At 47.4% G+C, this 21,525-nt stretch overlaps 2 protein-coding genes across 4 annotated transcripts in view; both read right to left on the bottom strand.

Annotated features, from left to right (window-relative positions):
• Positions 1-9,481, bottom strand: part of LOC143941218 (uncharacterized) — a 354,111-nt gene extending 344,630 nt beyond the window's left edge. For both annotated transcript variants that reach the window (XM_077463263.1, XM_077463264.1), the window contains exon 1: positions 4,119-9,481. In XM_077463263.1, the coding sequence (XP_077319389.1) occupies positions 5,814-7,325 (1,512 nt within the window). In that variant the 5' untranslated portion in view covers positions 7,326-9,481 and the 3' untranslated portion in view covers positions 4,119-5,813. The remainder of the gene's footprint in view (positions 1-4,118) is intronic.
• The window catches only part of SLC35A2 (solute carrier family 35 member A2), a 40,643-nt gene extending 21,070 nt beyond the window's left edge, over positions 1-19,573 (bottom strand). The window contains exon 1 of one of the 2 annotated variants that reach the window (XM_077463265.1): positions 19,405-19,573. In XM_077463265.1, the coding sequence (XP_077319391.1) occupies positions 19,405-19,507 (103 nt within the window). In that variant the 5' untranslated portion in view covers positions 19,508-19,573. The other variant, XM_077463266.1, reaches the window with a different exon arrangement.
• Between the last annotated feature and the right edge of the window lie 1,952 nt (positions 19,574-21,525).

Raw genomic sequence — 21,525 nt, 5'->3', positions numbered from 1 at the left:
TTATACGGGGAGATAGGATCCCCCAGAAATCCATGAAAGGAAAATCAGACCATTGCTACATTTTCATGCCCTTACCTTACAGCTGTAAGGAAGAGACCACCCCCGTTAGAGGTGTCACTACATGGAAGAAGAGAAACCCACCACACCCGTTTTATTCACATGATATAGATTGGGACAATCACGTTTTATTTTTTATTGAATCCAGAGAATGCCATTATTGGACTTTACATATCTGTGCAGATGAGTGGATTTAGTCACTTGATACTTTGTGTATTTGCAGCGGACCTTTTATACAGTGGCCTCTGGATCTTCACTGCCATCTTGTGTTCATTTTGAGTAATACACTGTTGCATTTCAGAAGTTGTGTTAGCTGATAGCAGTAGTTTGTTTGCCAGCTGGTGATCATATGTACTAAGATTTTACAGTTTATTACTGAGTTTTCAATAGTGCAGCACCATTTACAGCATATCACATTATTGATGGGGGTGTAATTGATGTGGGAGATATATTCTTGGCACACTTTGGCCCCTTAGTACCAACTGAGCATCATTTAAACACCACGGCCTACCCGAGTATTGTTGCTGACAATGTCCATCCCTTTATAACTACAGTATAAGCATCTTCTGATGGCTCCTTCCAGCAGGATAATGCACCATATCACAAAGCTCCAATCATCTCACTACTGGTTTCTTGAACATGACAATGAGGTCGCTGCACTCCGATGGCCTCCACACTCACCAGACCTCAATCCAATAGAGCACCTTTGGGATGTGGCGGAATGGGAGATTCGCATCATGGATGTACAGCCGACAAATCTGCAGCAGCTGCGTGATGCCATCATGTCAATATGGACCAAAATCTCTGAGGAATGTTTCCAACACCTTGTTGAATCTATGCCATGCACAATAAAGAGTTATAAACCCTCAAGGTTTTTCCCCTTAATACATTCTATGCATTAAAGTGAAAAACCTTCTGCAGTGCAGCAGCCCCTCTTTTACTTACCTGAACCCAATCGATCCAGCGACATGGACAACCACAGCAGCTCCAGCTGCTGTCTTGGGTCCTCATTGGATAGATTGATAGCAGCAGCCATTGGCTCCCGCTGCTGTCAATCAAATCCAGTGACACGGGAGTCAGGGCCAAGCCCTGCTGTCTATGTCAATGGACACAGCAGCAGGACCCGGGAACGCACTGGAATGGGTGCCCCCTATGGAAAACAGCTCTCCATGGGGGGGCACTCGAGAAGAGGAGGAGACAGGAGCGCCGCTGAGGGACACCAGAAGAGGAGGATCAGGGCTGCTCTGTGCAGAACCCTTGCAAAGGAGGAGGTAAGTATGACATTTTTTTTTTTAAACAACAAACAAAAACTTTACAACCCCTTTAAGGCAGTTCTGAAGGCAAAAGGGATCCAACACGGTACTAGCAAGGCGTACCTAATAAAGTGGCCGGTGAGCGTACATTCCCACTGATTGCGCTCCATGACCCGGTTATTATAAAAACGCCATATTTAAATGCCTTTATCTTTCTATCAGGTCTGTACTAGTACAAAATGCCTCGTCTACTTCCTGCGGATTATACATTTAAGGTGTCTCAGTTGAGTAAACAGCCAAAGAAAACGAAGGGCATTTATTGCACTATACAAAAATCTGCACAGAGCTGGCAGCCGAGTGCACAGCTCTACGGCCAGACATTGCAGAGAAATATTCAAAAACACAACATTTTCACTAAGTTTGAGAAGTACTGTGGGGAGAGTGAACCTCTCTCCCATATTATCTCTAAGATATATGCGTTATTACCAGCACCTCCTGAGGATTTTGGTATAGCGAGTTTAGATAAGTGGGAAAGGGACCTTGAACAAACTTTTACACCATCCCAATGGCAGAAAATAATACATTTAACTTTTAAATCATCTAGATGTACTAAGATACAGGAATTAAATTACAAAGTACTAATGCGTTGGTATTACACCCCGTCTCGAATGAATAAATTCTCTTCAGAAATGTCAGATAGGTGTTGGAGGGGGTGTAAGGAGAGAGGCACCATAGCCCATATTTTCTGGTTTTGTCCAGTAATTAGACAGTTTTGGCAAGAAGTTCAGAGAATCTCTCAATTATTTACTGATTACCAGATCCCGGAAGACCCAGCTTTTTTCTTATTACAATGCTCACAAATTCCTTTAGAGAGATACAAGAACTCAATTCTATGCCATTTGGTGAATGCAGCCAAAAGCTGCATCACCATACATTGGAAAGAACCAGGGACACCTTGAATCTCTAATTGGTTAAATAAAGTAAGAAGAATTGGGATCATGGAAAAATTGATCCCTATGTCTTTGGAGGAAAGGGAATGTCTACTGCAAGTCTGGGCTCCATGGGAGTCATTTTTACAATCAGAGGAAGGGAAAGGGTTAATTGGAGAGGAACTAGAGGAATAGCTAGTAAGTGATGTGGCACAGGTCCCTCTGTCAGCAGGGGCCACATATTTATATCTATTTGTTTGATTTGGGATTCCCTGGGGGGTTTTTTTTTGTGTTGATTTTTTTTCCTCTCTCTCTCTCTCTCTCTCCTCGGTTCTACAAGTCCCTCACGGGATCTAGGGCCTTGGAGCAGAGGGTTGTTGAGGGGAATCATTATTGTAATATTGTTAGTTGCTTATAAGGAAAAAGAAAAAATTTGGCAGGAACGCACTGTGTATCATTGGTTAAATTAATAAGTTTCTGTTTTGTAAATTGATTTGATAAGTTCTTCTATGTAATTATTTTTTGTGATCTTTGTCATGTATTCCTGCAGAGAAATAAAGTATTTAAAAAAAAAAAAAAAAACACAACATTTTTAAAATATTATATTTCATATACCATCAATTCAAGCATCAGACTTGGCCTAGATGTTCCCTGAGACCGGAACCGATGCAGGTCCAGAAAACTTTGAGGATGGAAATTATTTGCAGAAAATGAATAATAAAACGATGACTAGAAAAGAGCAGACAGTGAATATAGGAAGGTTTCCTTGTCAGCAATGACAGTGTTAACTATAGAAAAGAATTCTGCTGTGCTGGTGAACAATGTCTGAATAAAACAAGTACATTGCAAAACGAGAACACAAGGGCGACGTGCATAAATCTTATTTCACTCACAGACCGAACACACCCAAATACCTGCACTGAATAGGAACCTGTAATGATTAACAATGGCTTCACATATCTATGTACAGTCCGTGGAGTGCAGAATACAAAGGTGTACACTGTACAGGAACACTCCCAGCGAGGGGCAGCAGGACCCAAACACTGGAGGCCTTGTGAATGGCAGAATCCTGCAACACAGGCCTATTCATAGAGTGCAGAGCGCTGAAGATCCGAGGACAACGCAAGCATCAAAGGGTTACTAATCTTTAATACATCCAATCTCTCCCACTGAGAACATACAGACATCTCGTCTTGCTGCATTTGGCACCCAGTGCCCATCTCTTCACATATCACTGCCGGCAGCCCTTTACCATCAGTGCCCTCAGAGATCTTGTCACCCACATTTACCCTGAACTAGGGGACTTTCCTGGGTCTCTATAGTGTTACCCACATTCCTAGAACTAGGTTATAATAAGCCTAGAGACCAACGTCTTATACAAGTAACTACTTTGCATCTACGCCGGACCATCAGATATTTGAAATACGCCAGAGAAAGAAAAAAGAAAAATTGCGCTACAGAATAACGTGTGACAATCAATACTGCTGCAGTTCTGTTATATACCAAAATATATACATGTGAAAAAGAAAAAAAAACAAAAAGAACGGCGCAATCCCTTAAAATGAATATAGGGTGGCGTCCCTCAACCGAGAGACTGAGACTACAAGAAGCCGGTAGTGATTTAGAGTGCAATGTCCCTTATTATAGGAACAAAATGTATAATTAAAAACCACCATATATAAAATTTCCTAGTGAATACCAAAATCTTGTGTCATATATAAAAAATGACTCAGAAACACACCAAAGCAACAATCCCACAAAATGCGTGTACATATAAATAACCTAAGTTGTGAATCCCACTCTATGGTGAAATACAAAATTGAAGAACTAATCATATGAAATAAAAAGTCCTTTCGTTTTATAGTCCTTGAAATGAAACCAGAAGAAAGACTAAGTTAGACTTACCGGTGACGGTATTTCTAAGAGCCTTTCAGGACAACCCCGGAGAGAGTAGCTCCACCTTGCAATCAGGAAACACATGCCCACTTTAAAAACACCTCCTCCTCCTCCATGGCTTCAGTTATTGTGGCCTTCCGACGCTGGAAAACAAAGCACAGAAAGCACAACACCATGGTAGAACTTAATACATTTACTAAGCATAACCTAGGGAGGGAAGTAACGGTTGTCCTGAAAGGCTCTTAGAAATACCGTCACCGGTAAGTCTAACTTAGTCTTTCTCAAATCGCCTTTCAGGACAACCCCGGAGAGGATAACCGAGAAACTTACCCTAGGGCGGGACTACTGCCTGCAGTACCTTCCTGCCGAAGGCCTGATCTGCTGCAGACAGTAGATCTAACCGGTAGTGCCGGAGAAATGTCAAATAACTGGACCAAGTGGCAGCCTTGCAGATTTGTTCAGGCGTTGCACCGGCCCTTTCAGCCCAGGAAACTGCCGTGGATCTAGTAGAGTGGGCAGCAATACCTGAGGGAGGTATTTCTCCTTTTGCTTTATAGGCTTCTGTTATAGCCAACTTAAGCCATCTACCCAGCGTACTTTTAGAAGCTTTCTCCCCCTTGCGTGATCCAGAAAATATCACAAAGAGGGCGTTTGATTTTCTAAATTCCTTAGTAACTTTCAGAAACTGTAAAAGACATCTTCTCACATCCAATGTGTGAAAAACTTCCTCTCCTGCATTTGCTGGGCTTGCAGAGAATGTAGGTAACACTATTTCCTGTGATCGATGGAAAGTTGAAGATACTTTCGGTAGGAATGCTGGATCCGTCCTCAGTACCACCCTGTCCTGATAAATTTTAAGGAAGGGTTCTGTAATAGCTAGAGCTTGTAGCTCGCTGACTCTCCTGGCCGAGGTGATGGCCACCAAAAAGATTGTTTTTAAAACCACCTTCTGTAAAGAAGCCTCCTGTAAGGGTTCAAACGGTGCTCCCGAGAGACCCTGTAAAACTGTAGACAAATCCCAACTGGGAAAGTCTTTAAGGGCTACTGGTCTATTTCGAGCAAGAGCCCTAAAAAATCTAGAAATTAAAGTTTCTTTAGATAAAGTCTTTTCAAAGAAAACTGATAAGGCAGCCACCTGAGTCTTCAGGGTACTGGCTGCGAGACCCTTCTCCATTCCTTCATGGAGAAACTCCAAGACGGACACCGTGCTCTTGACCTTGAGTTCTCTAGAACTGCACCAGGAGTTGAACTTTTTCCAGACCTTCATGTAAATTGCCTGTGTAACTGCCTTCCTACTGGACAGCAGAGTCTTTACTACTTTATCTGAGAGACCTTTGGCTTTTAATAGGTCCTCCTCAGAAACCAGGCGGTTAGCTGCAGGAGTTCCACCTCTGGATGACTTACTGTCCCCTGGGATAACAGATCTTTTCTGAGTGGTAACCTCCATGGGGGCTTCGAGGCTAGGTTTCGAAGACCCGCGAACCAGGGCCTTTTTGGCCAAAAAGGAGTGACTAGTATTAAGTCTGTCCTTTCTTCCCTGAATTTCCTCAGTACTAGTGGAATTAGAGGAAAGGGGGGAAAGGCATAGCACAGCTGGTAATGCCAGGGGTGAGCGAATGCATCCAACCCTATTGCTGCATCTCCTCGGTGAAGAGAAAAGAACCTGTCCACCTTTGAGTTATGCTGGCTGGCAAAAAGGTCTACCTGTGGAACCCCCCAGGCCTCGGAGATCATCAGGAACACTTCCTGATTCAGACTCCATTCTGCCTCTAGTAATTTGCACCTGCTTAGGAGGTCCGCAAACAAATTCTGAGAGCCCTTCAGATGCACTGCCGATAGTGAGGCTGTGTTCTGTTCTGCCCAGGCTAACAACAGATTGGCCAGCTCCATCAAGCTCCTGCTTCTGGTTCCCCCTTGCTTCATAATGTAGGTAACCGCTGTTGTGTTGTCTGACAACACCTGGACATGGTGGCCTTTCAAACTCTGCTGAAATGCCACTAAACCCAGAAAGATCGCCTTCAACTCCCTCCAGTTGGATGATCTTTGAGCTTCCTGTTTGGACCAGACCCCCTGAGATGTCTGACCATCCAGATGGGCTCCCCAGCCCCAGGCACTTGCGTCTGTAGTAAGGCGCTTGTCCACAGGAAAGGTCCACACCAGGCCCCTTGAGAGGTTTGCCTGGTCTCTCCACCACCAAAGAGCCCTTTTCGTCTTTGACGAAATTTTTAGCTGTTTTTCCAAAGGATCTTGATGGGACCAGCTTGACAAAACCTCCCTCTGAAGGGGTCTGGAATGGAACCTGGCCCACTGAACAGCCGGGATTGCTGCCGTAAGCAGGCCCAGAACTGCCATAGCCATCCTGACTGAGACTGTCTGGTTGCTCTGTATCCGCTGTACAGCTAGCTGTAACTTTTCCTGTTTTTCCAACGGTAGGAAAACTTTCTGGAGAATCGAATTTAAGGTATACCCCAGAAATTTCATTTCCTGTGAGGGGGTCAGGATTGACTTCTCTAGGTTTAGAAGCCATCCCAGGCCCTCGAGGTGAGACTGGGCCCTCTGGAGATTGACTAGGACCTGCTCCCTGGAGTCTGCAAAAAACAAAAGGTCGTCCAGATAAGGAACGACTGGAATCCCCTTCAATTTCAGGGGTTCCAAGGCCTCTGCCATAATCTTCGTAAAGACCCTGGGAGAGGATGAGAGTCCGAACGGCAGAGCCCTGAATTGGAGGTGCCATACCGAACTCCCCACCTTCAATGCCAGGCGCAGGAACTGCTGCGATGCCTGATGAATTGGTATATAAAGGTAGGCATCCCTTAGGTCCAGGGATGCCATGAAGCATTCTGGGGTCAACAGCTTTGTGATGGAGAAAATTGTATCCATCCTGAAATGTTTGTACCGAATGAACCTGTTCAGGAATTTCAGATTCAGGATTAGACGGTACTTCCCTGAGGGTTTTTTCACCAGAAAAATATGTGAATAAAAACCCCCGCCCTGCTGGTTTACTGGGACTTGAATCAGAACCTCTTGCTGTATCAGCTCCTGTAACAACAGCTTCATTGCAGAGGCCTTCTCCTGATCCCTTGGCAATGTTGTCACATAAAACCTGCTTGGGGGTAGTTCTGAAAACTCCAACCTGTACCCCTGATCGACAACGCTCTTCACGAACAGATTTGGAGACAGCCTGTCCCATTGTTCGCGAAAAGCTGACAGTCTCCCCCCCACTGGGGAGATATTGTCACTTGTTCTTAGGGGACTGCTCTGGGGGAGATCTAAAGAGGACTCCACCCCTGCCTTTGCCCTTCTGTGAACCCCATCTGCTCTTGTGCTCCTGGTCTTTTTTATGGGACTGCTGAAAAGCACGAAAATTCTTTTTAGCAATCTGCTTTTTCTTAACTGGAAAAGCCTTCTTTTTATCGGCTGTTCTATCCAGCACAGACTCTAAATCGGGACCAAAGAGCAAGTCACCCGAGAAGGGAAGACCACACAGCTTGACCTTAGAAGCAGTGTCCCCAGACCATGTTTTCAGCCAAACTGCTCTCCTGGCTGAATTTACAAGAGCCGAAGACCTAGCGGCCAGTTTAACCGATTCTGCTGATGCATCCGCCATGTATTTGACTGCATTCAGGATCAGTGGAAAGGACTCTAAGAGATCCTTGCGGGGTGTCCCCGCCTCAATATGGCTCTTCAGCTTCTCTACCCAACATTCCAGATTCCTGGCCACCACCGTAGCTGCCATTGCTGGTTTTAGACTGACTGACGCGGCATCCCAAGCTTTAAGGATGGAATCAGCTTTTTTGTCCATTGGGTCTTTAAGGATCCCCATATCCTCAAAGGCTAGATCCGTTCGTCTGGATACCTGTGAGAAAGCTGCATCGACTCTGGGTTTTTTGTTCCAAACCTCTGAGTCCTTATCTTCGAAGGGAAACCTTCTCTTGAGAGCTTTAGAGAAGAAAGGGGCTTTTTCTGGGTCCTTCCACTCTTTTCTCACTGAATCTGAGAGGACCCTGTGGACAGGAAAAACTCGCCGTTTTGTTTCGTCCAACCCCTGGTACATTTTATCATGAACTGACAGTTGTACTTTTTCTTCTTGAATTTTTAGAGTAGTGTAGATTGCTTTTAAAATATCATCTACTTCCTCTAGTGATAGCTTGAATTTGGAGCCCCTGCTATCTTCTTCCTCTTCCTCCTCCTCAGAATCCCTGAAGGAGATGAGAGTACTACCCCCTTCGTCTCCAGACTCTTCAGTTTCCACCTGTCTGGATGACGACGCCCTGGGGCTGGGCGGTAAGTTCTGAGGCTCGGTCTGTGCGGGAGGGTTTTGTACCAGGATGGACCTGACTGAACTCAAGGAGTTTGTCAGCTCTTTAACCGAAGAAAACAAATCCTTATATTGTTGAGATGTTTCCTCTTCCATCAATTCTCTGATACAATTTCTGCACATTGCCTTCTGCCATGAATCTCTGAGGGGGGTTTTGCAAGAAGGACATTTTCTCTGACCTGGTCTAGCTTTTCCTAGTGATTTTTCCTGAAACGACATACAGGTTTAACTCACTAAAAGCTCTCAACAACCAGTTGTTTAACACCAAGCCAGTGCAGAGACCCACCACCAAACAGACCACTAGTGAGACCCCAGAACTAGGCTGCAAAAGGTCAGAGCGAAGTCCACCTCAGACCTGCAGCGACAGGCCCCCAAGAGGGGGGAACAAAACAAAGACATAACCCACAGTAAAGCAGAGGGTGCCAGTGCACCTTACGTACCTGGGCTGGACCGGTGCTGGGGGCGCCTGTCTCCGCCATAGCTGGCTTGCACTCTTCCATCGCTTGAGTGAGGCAGCTATTTTACAAACAGCTCTCATTTTAAATTTTCCCGGCCGCCGCGTCATCAAGGCCGGCCGGAAGCGGAAGCACGCGGTCACCTGACCCGCCCCATGACCCCTGCGTTCCAGGCGCTGAACCACGGCGCCACGCCCCCTCAGAGCGCCCGCGCGTCACCGTAAACGACGCCGTCGCCGCCCGGGACCCGGCGCCGAAAACGGAGCCATGCCGCTGACCTGCAGCGGCCTCCGCCAGCAACAGAGCCCTCCCTGTGCTAACAAGCGGACACCGGGCACCCGACGCCGGCACTCCGAGGGTCCTTACTCCCGTGAGATGGCGGGACCAGGAGCTCCAGGAGTCCTCTCCCCGTGGAGATGCTGCTGGGGGTCAAAGAGAAACAACCTGCAACAAAAGGTAAGCCTTACTCCCCTGCAGAGAGTGTAGCTCTCCCTGGTTCAGGCACATGCTTCCTCCAAGGAGGAAACACAATAACTGAAGCCATGGAGGAGGAGGAGGTGTTTTTAAAGTGGGCATGTGTTTCCTGATTGCAAGGTGGAGCTACTCTCTCCGGGGTTGTCCTGAAAGGCGATTTGAGAAATAAATGTTGAAGAACACCACGTGTCGTAGAGAACATCAACTTTCTGATTTATGCTCCGACTCATGAACCATACTGAAGTGCACCACCACCAAAGGGGTAAGATGGCTCCTTACCAGACATCTTCATATGTTGAGCTTTTAAAGGGTCAAGCCAAACCACATAGGTGCCTTATTCTCCAGCCCTGTCATCACTCTCGGATCAGATCCCCGTTCTCCTCTCTATGTAACTGCTCCATCAGCCCCACCTTCCAGCTCCGCCTCTGGCTCCGACTACCGCTTTTTTACTCCAGACTGCTCCTGCCGACCTGCTCCCCTCATGTCTTCAGACTAAGGCCGGGTTCACACCACAGCGATGCGGGAACGCCGCGAATCCGCGGCGTTTTCCCGCATCGCATGACTCCCGCCGGCAGTTCACACTGCCCTATGCGAACGGCTGGGAGTGTCAATGAAATGTTAATGACACCCCCAGATCCGTCCGCAAATCGCAGTGCGATCTGCAGACTCGCACAGGAATCGGATCGCATGGTGTGAACACCCATGCCTTCCGATTCTGCTGCGGACCAAAAAAAGGGTCCCGTGCGAGTTTGCTGCGGGAGCGATGCGAATTCAGCCATACTATCTGTATACTATCTGTATACTATCTGTATGGCTGAACTCGCATCGCTACGGAGATCGGATGTGATTTGCACTGCAGTGCGGTGCGAATCACATCCGGATCTCCCCCTGCAGCAGTGTGAACCCAGCCTAAAAGGCGGAGCCAGAGGCGGAGCTGGAAGGTGGGGCTGATGGAGCAGTTACATAGAGAGGAGAACGGGGATCTGATCCGAGAGTGATGACAGGGCTGGAGAATAAGGCACCTATGTGGTTTGGCTTGACCCTTTAAAAGCTCAACATATGAAGATGTCTGGTAAGGAGCCATCTTACCCCTTTGGTGGTGGTGCACTTCAGTATGGTTCATGAGTCGGAGCATAAATCAGAAAGTTGATGTTCTCTACGACACGTGGTGTTCTTCAACATTTCTTTCTTCTGGTTTCATTTCAAGGACTATAAAACGAAAGGACTTTTTATTTCATATGATTAGTTCTTCAATTTTGTATAGAATATTTTGTATTTCACCATAGAGTGGGATTCACAACTTAGGTTATTTATATGTACACGCATTTTGTGGGATTGTTGCTTTGGTGTGTTTATGAGTCATTTTTTATATATGACACAAGATTTTGGTATTCACTAGGAAATTTTATATATGGTGGTTTTTAATTATACATATTGTTCCTATAATAAGGGGCATTGCACTCTAAATCACTACCGGCTTCTTGTAGTCTCAGTCTCTCGGTTGAGGGGCGCCACCCTATATTCATTTCTAGGGATTGCGCGGTTCTTTTTGGTTTTTCTATTTGCAATACGCCCTCTGACCCGCTTCTACCCAATGCAGGGCTCTATAGATGGACATATATTTGTAATATGACTGTACAACGTCCTTTAACATTTTGCTACATCTCTGTAATGGGAGGGTCTACCCAACACTAATAGTAGTAATATTTAGGCATGCCCTCTCACTACATAGTTTGTCAAATCTAAAGAAATTGTAGCAACTCGGGATATGTGTTATGCAAACCCCTCCGTGTTTTTGAAGATTTATTTCGGTCAGTCATTAGCAACTTTTTACCACAAAGGCGGCCCTGAAAAACAAACACATTCATGTCTCAGGGAACCCGATAATAATTACTATATCTGCCGACTACATTAGTGTGAGCAGTGAGATGAGATAGAAGAAGACATAAGAAAAAGGAATGTGACCTTCTTAGATAATGCGACACCCAGGACTGCTCTATACAGCGAGGGAAAAAAAGTATTTGATTGGCTGCTGATTTTGTACATTTGCCCCACTGACAAAGAAATGATCAGTATAGAATTCATTTTAATGAGACAGAAGAAAAAAAAATATCCAGAAAAACACATTTCAAATTTAGAAATCGATTTGCATCCTAATGAGTGAAGAAAGTATTTGATCCCCGATCAATCAGCAAGATTTCTGGCTCCCAGGTGTCTTCTGTACAGGTAATGAGCGGAGATTAGGAGAACCTCTAAGGCCGGGTTCACACTATAGCGATGCGGGAACGCTGCGAATCCGCGGCGTTTACCCGCATCGCACACCTCCCGCCGGCAGTTCACACTGCCCTATGCGGATGGCTGGGAGTGTCAATGTTATGTTAATGACACCCCCAGATCCGTCCGCATATCGCAGTGCGATCTGCAGACTCGCACAGGAATCGGATCGCATGGTGTGAACCCCCATGCGATCCGATTCTGTTGCGGACCCAAAAAAGGGTCCCGTGCGAGTTTGCAGCGGGAGCGATGCGAATTCAGCCATACTATCTGTATACTATCTGTATACTATCTGTATGGCTGAACTCGCATCGCTACGGAGATCGGATGTGATTTGCTGTGTGAATCACATCTGGATCCCCCCCCGCAGTGGTGTGAACCGGGCCTAAGAGCTGCTCTGAATCTCCTCGTTACCTGTATAAAAGATTCCTGTCCACAGAAGCAATCAGATTCCAATCTCTCCACCATGACCAAAGAATGGAGACCAAAGATCTGTCCAAGGATGTCGGGGAGAAGATTGGAGACCTACACAAGGCTGGAATGGGCTACAAGACCATCACTAAGCAGCTTGGTGAGAGGTGACAACAGTTGGTGGGATTATTATTCACAAAATAACGATGGATCTCCTCGGTCTGGGGCTCCATGGAAGATCTCACCTCATGGAGGATCAATGATCAGGAGAACGGTGAGGAATCCGCCCAGAACTACACCGGAGAATCTTCTCCATCATCTCAGCTGGGACCATAGTCACCAAGAGAACAATCGGTAACACACTACACCGCGAGGGACTGAAATCCTGCAGCCCCCGTAAGGTCCCCCCGCTCAGGAAATCACATGTACAGGTCCCCCCGCTCAGGAAATCACATGTACAGGTCCCCCCCCCGCTCAGGAAATCACATGTACAGGTCCCCCCCCCGCTCAGGAAATCACATGTACAGGTCCCCCCCCCGCTCAGGAAATCACATGTACAGGTCCCCCCCCCGCTCAGGAAATCACATGTACAGGTCCCCCCCCCCGCTCAGGAAATCACATGTACAGGTCCCCCCCCCGCTCAGGAAATCACATGTACAGGTCCCCCCCCCGCTCAGGAAATCACATGTACAGGTCCCCCCCGCTCAGGAAATCACATGTACAGGTCCCCCCGCTCAGGAAATCACATGTACAGGTCCCCCCCGCTCAGGAAATCACATGTACAGGTCCCCCCCGCTCAGGAAATCACATGTACAGGTTCCCCCCGCTCAGGAAATCACATGTACAGGTCCCCCCCGCTCAGGAAATCACATGTACAGGTCCCCCCCGCTCAGGAAATCACATGTACAGGTTCCCCCCGCTCAGGAAATCACATGTACAGGTCCCCCCGCTCAGGAAATCACATCACAGACCCATCCGAATCATTCAGATGTTTATTAGCAAATTTCAGAGGAGAACTGGGGGAAGTGTTGTGGTCAGATGAGACCAAAATCGAGCTCTTGGCATCAACTCAAATGACCATTCTTGGAGAAGAAGGAATGCCCCCTATGACAGAAAACTATCCCCACCACCAAACAGAGGGGGAAACATTACACTTTGCGGTGTTTTTATGCTAAGGGTACAGAAAGGACAACTTCACTGCATCAAAGGGACGATAGACGGAGTCATGTTCCCTCAAATCTTGGGAGAAACCTTCCTTCCCACATTGAAAAGGAGTCATAGATGGGTATTCCAGCATGACAATGACCCAAAACACACGGCCAAGGCAAGAAAGGAGTGGCTAAAGAAGCAGCACAGTCCTGGCGTGGCCTAGCCAGTCTCCAGACCTTAATCTCATACAAAATATATGGAGAGAGCTGAAGGTTAGAGTTACCAAAAGTCAGCCTTGAAACCTTCATGACTTGGAGAGGATCTGCAAAGAGGACAAAATCCCTCCAAGAAACGTCTGACCTCTGATTGCCAACAAGTACCAAATCATGTTTTGCAAAGGGGTCAAATACTTACCTTTACTCATTAATTGTAAAGCAATTTAGAACTTTTTTCTGGATAGTTGGCTACTTTCACACCGAGGCGCTTTGCAGGCCCTATAGTGCTAAAAATAACACATGCAAAGCACCCCGGAAGAGCCGCTCCATTCACTCCCCGAGGGCTTTCACACTGGAGCGGTGCGCTTGGAGGACGGTCAAAAAAGTCCTGCAAGCCGCATCTTTGCGGCGCTATAGGAGCGGTGTATTAACCACTTCTAAAGCTCCCCTTCCCATTGAAAACAATGGGGCAGCACCCAACCCTTTTACCATCGAATAGCGCCACTAAAACGATGGTAAAGCGGCGATAAAAATAGCGTCGCTTTACCACCGGCGCCCGCCCACCCCAGTGTGAAAGTAGCCTTATTGTTATCCTGTCTCTCACTGTTAAAATGAACCTACCATTACAATTATAGACTTATCTTTTTTTATCAGTGGGCAAACGTACAAAATCAGCAGGGGATCAAATACTTTTTCCCCCTCACTGTACATCAATTTCAAGAGAAAATGATGAAAAAAAAAAAATAGAATAATAAAAGAGGAGTAAAAGTGCCGACAGTGAAAATTGTTCCCTTGCATTGGTAGTCAGTGTCACCCCCCTTACACTGGTGGATCAGTAGGAAGAAAGCCCCCCCTATAGATAGCTAGAAGGATCATTGAGTATCCCAGAGGCAGATGTTGCTCTTTGCTCGTGTATCCCCTGGCAACCTCCAGAAGAGTCCCGCTTGAGAAGTGTTATCTCAACATGTTCTAGTTGCCTCCGGCAGACACTAAGCAGCCTGGTATGTGACAAAGGTGTGTCTGCAAGACTGAGTCCGACACAATAGATTGATAGCTCTACTAATGAAGATAATCAATGTCAATGGTGAAATGTATTCTCCTATCAGTGCTTTATATAAACACGGTGAACAAAAGAAGAAATCAGTAATGTGGTGCCCGTCCTCCACAACCAATATCTCCCACACAAACATATTTGGCATGACCCATTTACAAATACTTCTAGGCTTCAGGAATATCCTCTCCATCTACTTTGCTGCCCCACAACATCAGTCCATATAAAAGTTGGTCATACACAAGTTGAATTTTGTAACCCGTGGGCATCCACGTGGGCACAACTTGGCATCACAATCTTTGGTTAAAAAATGGAAGAAATCGGTCAGAAAACGTTTCGATGAACACTGACTACAGCCAATCAGATGCAGCCGCCTTAAGGCCCCTTTCACACTGAGGCGCTTTTCAGGCGCTACAGTGCTAAAAATAGCGCCTGAAAAAAACCGGCACCATTCATTCCACGGTGAAAAAAGTCCTGCTAGCCGCATCTTTGGAGTGTTGAAGGAGCCGTGTATTCACCGCTCCTACCCACTGAAATCAATGGGGCAGCGCGGCTATACCGCCAGGCAGTTTTAACCCCCGTTAGCGACTGAAAAAAGGTTAAAACCGCTGTGCTAGTGGCCGCATATGCCACTAAAACGACGGTAAAGCACCGCTAAAAATAGTGGTGCTTTACCGCCGATGCCCGCACCGCCCCAGTGTGAAGGTGTTCAACAATAGTGCTGCAGCTGCCAGTGGGCTGAATGAAGAAAAACGAACAGATTTCTACATTCACAACAATAAGGTGGATGTCCAAAATCCCCCCACTGGGACATTGTGTTCTAATAGTGGGACTCTCCGCGGTCAGAACACGCAGTTGCTGATCGACAAAAGTTTTCCCCTGGGCCTGTTCAATACAAGTCAACCCACCGATCAACTTCAACCTGGAACAGCCACACAAGAATCAGAATTCAGCTTGTACCTGCTGAAGTGGATGAATTTGTCTTTGTCAGCATTAGTCTGGACTTCTATTGAATCTTCCAGTGTCCGGCATCAGAGCGCGGAGTATACAAAGGTCTTTACAGATCCTACCCAGTGTAATGTGAACCAGAGGAACACATCGCCAGCGCACCAAACAAATCCCCACCCCCCCCCACCCCCCCCGCCAACCTACAGTCCTAGATGTGGCAACAGCGACCTTCACACCTTTAGCACCACCCATGAACTACAACTCTGAGCATCAGCCTCCCACCTATGTGCACATCCCTATACCCCAGTGATCAAAACAACTCAAAGTGGAACACAGGAGAGGCACAAACACCCAACACATCTTATTTAGTAAAAATTGGTAAAAACACTCAAAACATGAAGAGATACAATGAAACTTATATGCAGCTCAGGCGGTGCCCAAATCACTGACGCATTTCAGGGGACCGGCCCCTTTCCTCAGAGCTCTGGGTATGTTTTTGGTAATTTTTAATAAATAAAATGTGAGGATGGTAATGCACGCGGCGTTTGCACCCTCCTGCGTTTATTTACAGTGTTGCTTGAGGAGGGCAACATGGATCTATGCCAGGGATACAGGGATAGAGGGATACAGGGATCTCCCAACTACAGCCCTCCAGTTGTAGAATTTCCCGCCCCATGAAGGATTGTAAAACTGTCATTCAGAGACATGACTGGGCATGATGGGAATTGTAGTTCATAGTCCGGAGGCCCCTGATGCACCATCGGATGTTGAACGGAACGAGCGCTGAGGTTTTGTTGCATTCCTGAACTCTTAAAAGTGATACTAAAAAGGGTTTTCTTTTTCATCAAACTAAAAAAGAAGAAGTTCTGATCACCGGTCCCGATCAATAACATTGCACAGAGCGGTTCTGGAAGTCCCTTGCTGCCGTTGTCTGCTTCTCCCTGCTACGGGTGCCTCTTTAGCAAGCTGGAAGCTATGGGGGCACCAATGTGCATCCATTGACACACACAGCGGTGGTAAGCCACACCCCTGCTTCTTCCTCACAGATGTTTGACTGACAGCAGCGGGAGCCTATGGCTGACAGAGCTCTCAGTGCCCCAGTGAGACCAAGTGAGAGGAGCAGCGCTGGATTGGTGAAAGCAGTCAGGTGTTTATAATGGGGGGGGAGGGGGGGATAAAACAGTTAGTGGGGCACTCTTACCTTAATACAGAGAATGCATAAAACAAAAACAAAAAACACAAAAAAAAAAAAAAAACGTTGGTCTTTAGAACCAGAACCACTTAGAACTGTTCCTAACGACAGATCCTGCAATGGAAATGATGATATACTATACTCACCCCCCCCCCCCCCCCCCCCCCGGTGGTCTGGGTCACCTACATCCTTCATTCCAGCACTGCAGCCTCTCCAGTCTTCAACATTCATCACTTTTATATGTGTAATAAGTCTCCATCCCCCGCTGCGTCTCCATCCCCCGCTGCGTCTCCATCCCCCGCTGCGTCTCCATCCCCCGCTCTCTACATCACTGCTGAGCCCAGTAGTGACAGAGGATAAAAGCATGGTGGGGGAGGGGGGAGACACCGGCCCAGGATAGAAGAGGATACTGCATTCTGCTCCAGGATGTGCCACGTTTTAGGAAGACGGGTAGGGCGCCGCCTCATTCCTCTAAAACATTAATTACACGGGGCGTGCGGCTGATTAAGGAGCTAATTAGACTCACTCGGTGCCTCATCCGCATTCATTTGTCCTTCATAATTCATGTGTTCCGGTTTAAAGGAATGAGGAGGAACTCTACTGACAGGGCGATGTCAGGACTGAGCGGGGGATGGTGTATGTGACGGAGTTCTACTTTAGTTTTACCTTCACTAGAAAATAAAAACAACATGTGGCTGGAGAGGATATAAATCCGGAGGGGGAGGGGAGAGGCGGCATCCTGAGATATATTATAATGTCTGACTTTTATAACTCAGTACTATAGCAGGGCAGAGGGCAACACAGAGAGTGCCAAAGGGGCACATTTGTCACCCCTGCAGGTTGGGCACCAGGAGGTCTCACCACTCACAGAGCTGAACCTAAAAGATAAATACACAGAGCGGAGCGCAGCGATTGGTGGAGCCCCAATAATCTGCCCCCCCCCCCCCCCCCCCCGACTATATTATAAGGTCAGTCCCTCCAATTATCACACCATCCCAGACAGCACCAATCACACACCGTACACCGCGACACACACCGTACACCAATCACACACACACACACACACACACACACAGTACACCAATCACACACACTGTACACCAATCACACACACACACACCGTACACCAATCACACACACACACACACACACACCGTACACCAATCACACACCGTACACACATGACACACACACACACCGTGCACCAATCACACACATGACACACACACACACACACACCGTGCACCAATCACACACATCACACACACCGTACACCAATCACACACATCACACACACCGTACACCAATCACACACATCACACACACCGTACACCAATCACACACACCAATCACACACATGACACACACCGTACACCAATCACACACATGACACACACCGTGCACCAATCACACACATGACACACACACACACCGTGCACCAATCACACACATGACACACACACACACCGTGCACCAATCACACACATGACACACACACACACCGTGCACCAATCACACACATGACACACACACACCGTACACCAATCACACACATGACACACACACACACCGTGCACCAATCACACACACCGTGCACCAATCACACACATGACACACACCGTACACCAATCACACACATGACACACACACACACCGTGCACCAATCACACACATGACACACACACACCGTGCACCAATCACACACACACACCGTACACCAATCACACACACCAATCACACACATGACACACACCGTACACCAATCACACACACCAATCACACACATGACACACACACCGTACACCAATCACACACATGACACACACACACCGTGCACCAATCACACACATGACACACACCGTACACCAATCACACACACCAATCACACACATGACACACACCGTACACCAATCACACACACCAATCACACACATGACACACACCGTACACCAATCACACACATGACACACACACACACCGTGCACCAATCACACACATGACACACACACACCGTGCACCAATCACACACACACACCGTACACCAATCACACACACCAATCACACACATGACACACACCGTACACCAATCACACACACCAATCACACACATGACACACACACCGTACACCAATCACACACATGACACACACACACCGTGCACCAATCACACACATGACACACACCGTACACCAATCACACACACCAATCACACACATGACACACACCGTACACCAATCACACACACCAATCACACACATGACACACACCGTACACCAATCACACACATGACACACACACACACCGTGCACCAATCACACACATGACACACACACACCGTGCACCAATCACACACACATGACACACACCGTACACCAATCACACACATGACACACACCGTACACCAATCACACACACATGACACACACCGTACACCAATCACACACATGACACACACCGTACACCAATCACACACATGACACACACCGTACACCAATCACACACATGACACACACCGTACACCAATCACACACATGACACACACCGTACACCAATCACACACATGACACACACCGTACACCAATCACACACATGACACACACCGTACACCAATCACACACACCGTACACCAATCACACACATGACACAAGTATAACACAAGTACACACCGTCGTCCCGCATGCTGTACATAATAGCTGCACAGGAGCTCTGCACGGTGCTGAGGAACTACAAGTCGCAGAGTTCCCGCGCTGTCAGGTCGCCTTGCGCTTTCCCGGCCACTTACTGTCTGCAGAGCTTCTCCCCTGCGGACTCCCCGGCTCCTTCAGCTCCGTCTGCAGCTGCTTCATATCCCTCTCCTCGTCCACAGCTCCCGCACCTGCCGCCATTCCTCCCGGCCCTGCTGCACTTCCGGGTCCGCCGAACCACGGCGACAGCGCCACCTCACTTCCGGCCACCGTCACCTACGGCCAAGGAGGAGGGCGGGGCTAATCCCATAGCAACCAAGGAACAGGAGGCTTCCTTCCTGCTCTGTGTCCCCCTTGGCGTGTAGTCATGACAACCATCACACAGGAAACCCAACTGAACAGAACCAATCACATTGTCCAGAATCATAACACCCACACTCCTCTCCTATATACGTACTACACTCCACACTCCTCTCCTATATATACTACACTCCACACTCCTCTCCTATATATACTACACTCCACACTCCTCTCCTATATACGTACTACACTCCACACTCCTCTCCTATATATACTGCCCCCCTCCACACTCCTCTCCTATATACATACTGCCCCCGACACTCCTCTCCTATATATACTGCCCCCTCCACACTCCTCTCCTATATATACTGCCCCTCCACACTCCTCTCCTATATATACTGCCCCCCCACACTCCTCTCCTCTACATACTGCCCCCCACACTCCTCTCCTATATATACTGCCCCCCCACACTCCTCTCCTCTACATACTGCCCCCCACACTCCTCTCCTATATATACTGCCCCCCCACACTCCTCTCCTCTACATACTGCCCCCCACACTCCTCTCCTATATACATACTACCCTCCACACTCCTCTCCTCTACATACCCCCCCCCCCCACACTCCTCTCCTATATACATACTGCCCCCACACTCCTCTCCTATATACATACTGCCCCCACACTCCTCTCCTATATACATACTGCCCCCACACTCCTCTCCTATATACATACTACCCTCCACACTACTGTCCTCTAAATACTGCCCCCCTCCACACTCCTCTCCTATATACATACTGCCCCCCACACTCCTCTTCTATATATACTACACTCCACACTCCTCTTCTATATATACTTCCCCCACACTCCTCTCCTATATATACTGCCCCCACACTCCTCTTCTATATATACTTCCCCCACACTCCTCTCCTATATATACTGCCCCCACACTCCTCTCCTATATATACTGCCCTCCACACTCCTCTCCTATACATACTGCCCCCACACTCCTCTCCTATACATACTGCCCCCACACTCCTCTCCTATATATACTGCCCTCCACACTCCTCTCCTATATACTGCCCTCCACACTCCTCTTCTATATATACAGCTCTCCACACTCCTCTCCTATATATACTGCCCCCAAACTCCTCTCCTATATATACTGCCCCCACACTCCTCTCCTATATATACTACCCCCACACTCCTCTCCTATATATACTACCCCCACACTCCTCTCCTATATATACTACCCCCACACTCCTATATATACTACCCCCACACTCCTATATATACTACCCCCACACTCCTCTCCTATATATACTACCCCCACACTCCTATATATACTACCCCCACACTCCTCTCCTGTATATACTGCCCCTTATTATATCATCTATGCTCTTCTGTTGTACATATTGTCAGTAAATTTACCGACAGTTTGTAAAAATTGGTGACTTCTACAAATGTCTGTAAATATCGGGCTGAAATGTTGCCACGCTTCCAGTAAATTCCCCAAGTTTTGACAGTAAAAAATGCCACAGGAGATCGGCAACCCTGATATCGCCCCGCAAGTGGAACAATTCATTCCATCCTCGCCCACTTGCCTACGGGGCACTTTTACGCCTTTCTGCCCCGGCTAGATTTCAGATTTCAGCGCTGTCACACTTTGAATAACAATTGCGCAGTTGTGCTACAAATTCATTCTTTATCATTTTTTTCACATAAATAGATCTTTACTCTGAGGGGATCTTATCACTGCGGGGTTTAGAAAAAAAAGAAAAAGTCTGAAATTATAACAAATGATTTTTCTCCTTCACTAATGTGTGCTGATAAGGCTGCACTGACGGGCACTGATAGGCTGCACTGACGGGCACTGAAAAGGCTGCACTGACGGGCACTGATAGGCTGCACTGACGGGCACTG

Source organism: Lithobates pipiens, unplaced genomic scaffold (genome assembly GCF_037356315.1).
Source record: "Lithobates pipiens isolate NorthernLeopardFrog02 unplaced genomic scaffold, aLitPip1_a1.2 Scaffold_3, whole genome shotgun sequence".
Lineage (NCBI taxonomy): Eukaryota > Metazoa > Chordata > Amphibia > Anura > Ranidae > Lithobates > Lithobates pipiens.
Note: the sequence above shows the minus strand (reverse complement) of the source record. Positions and strands in the feature narration are given on the sequence as shown.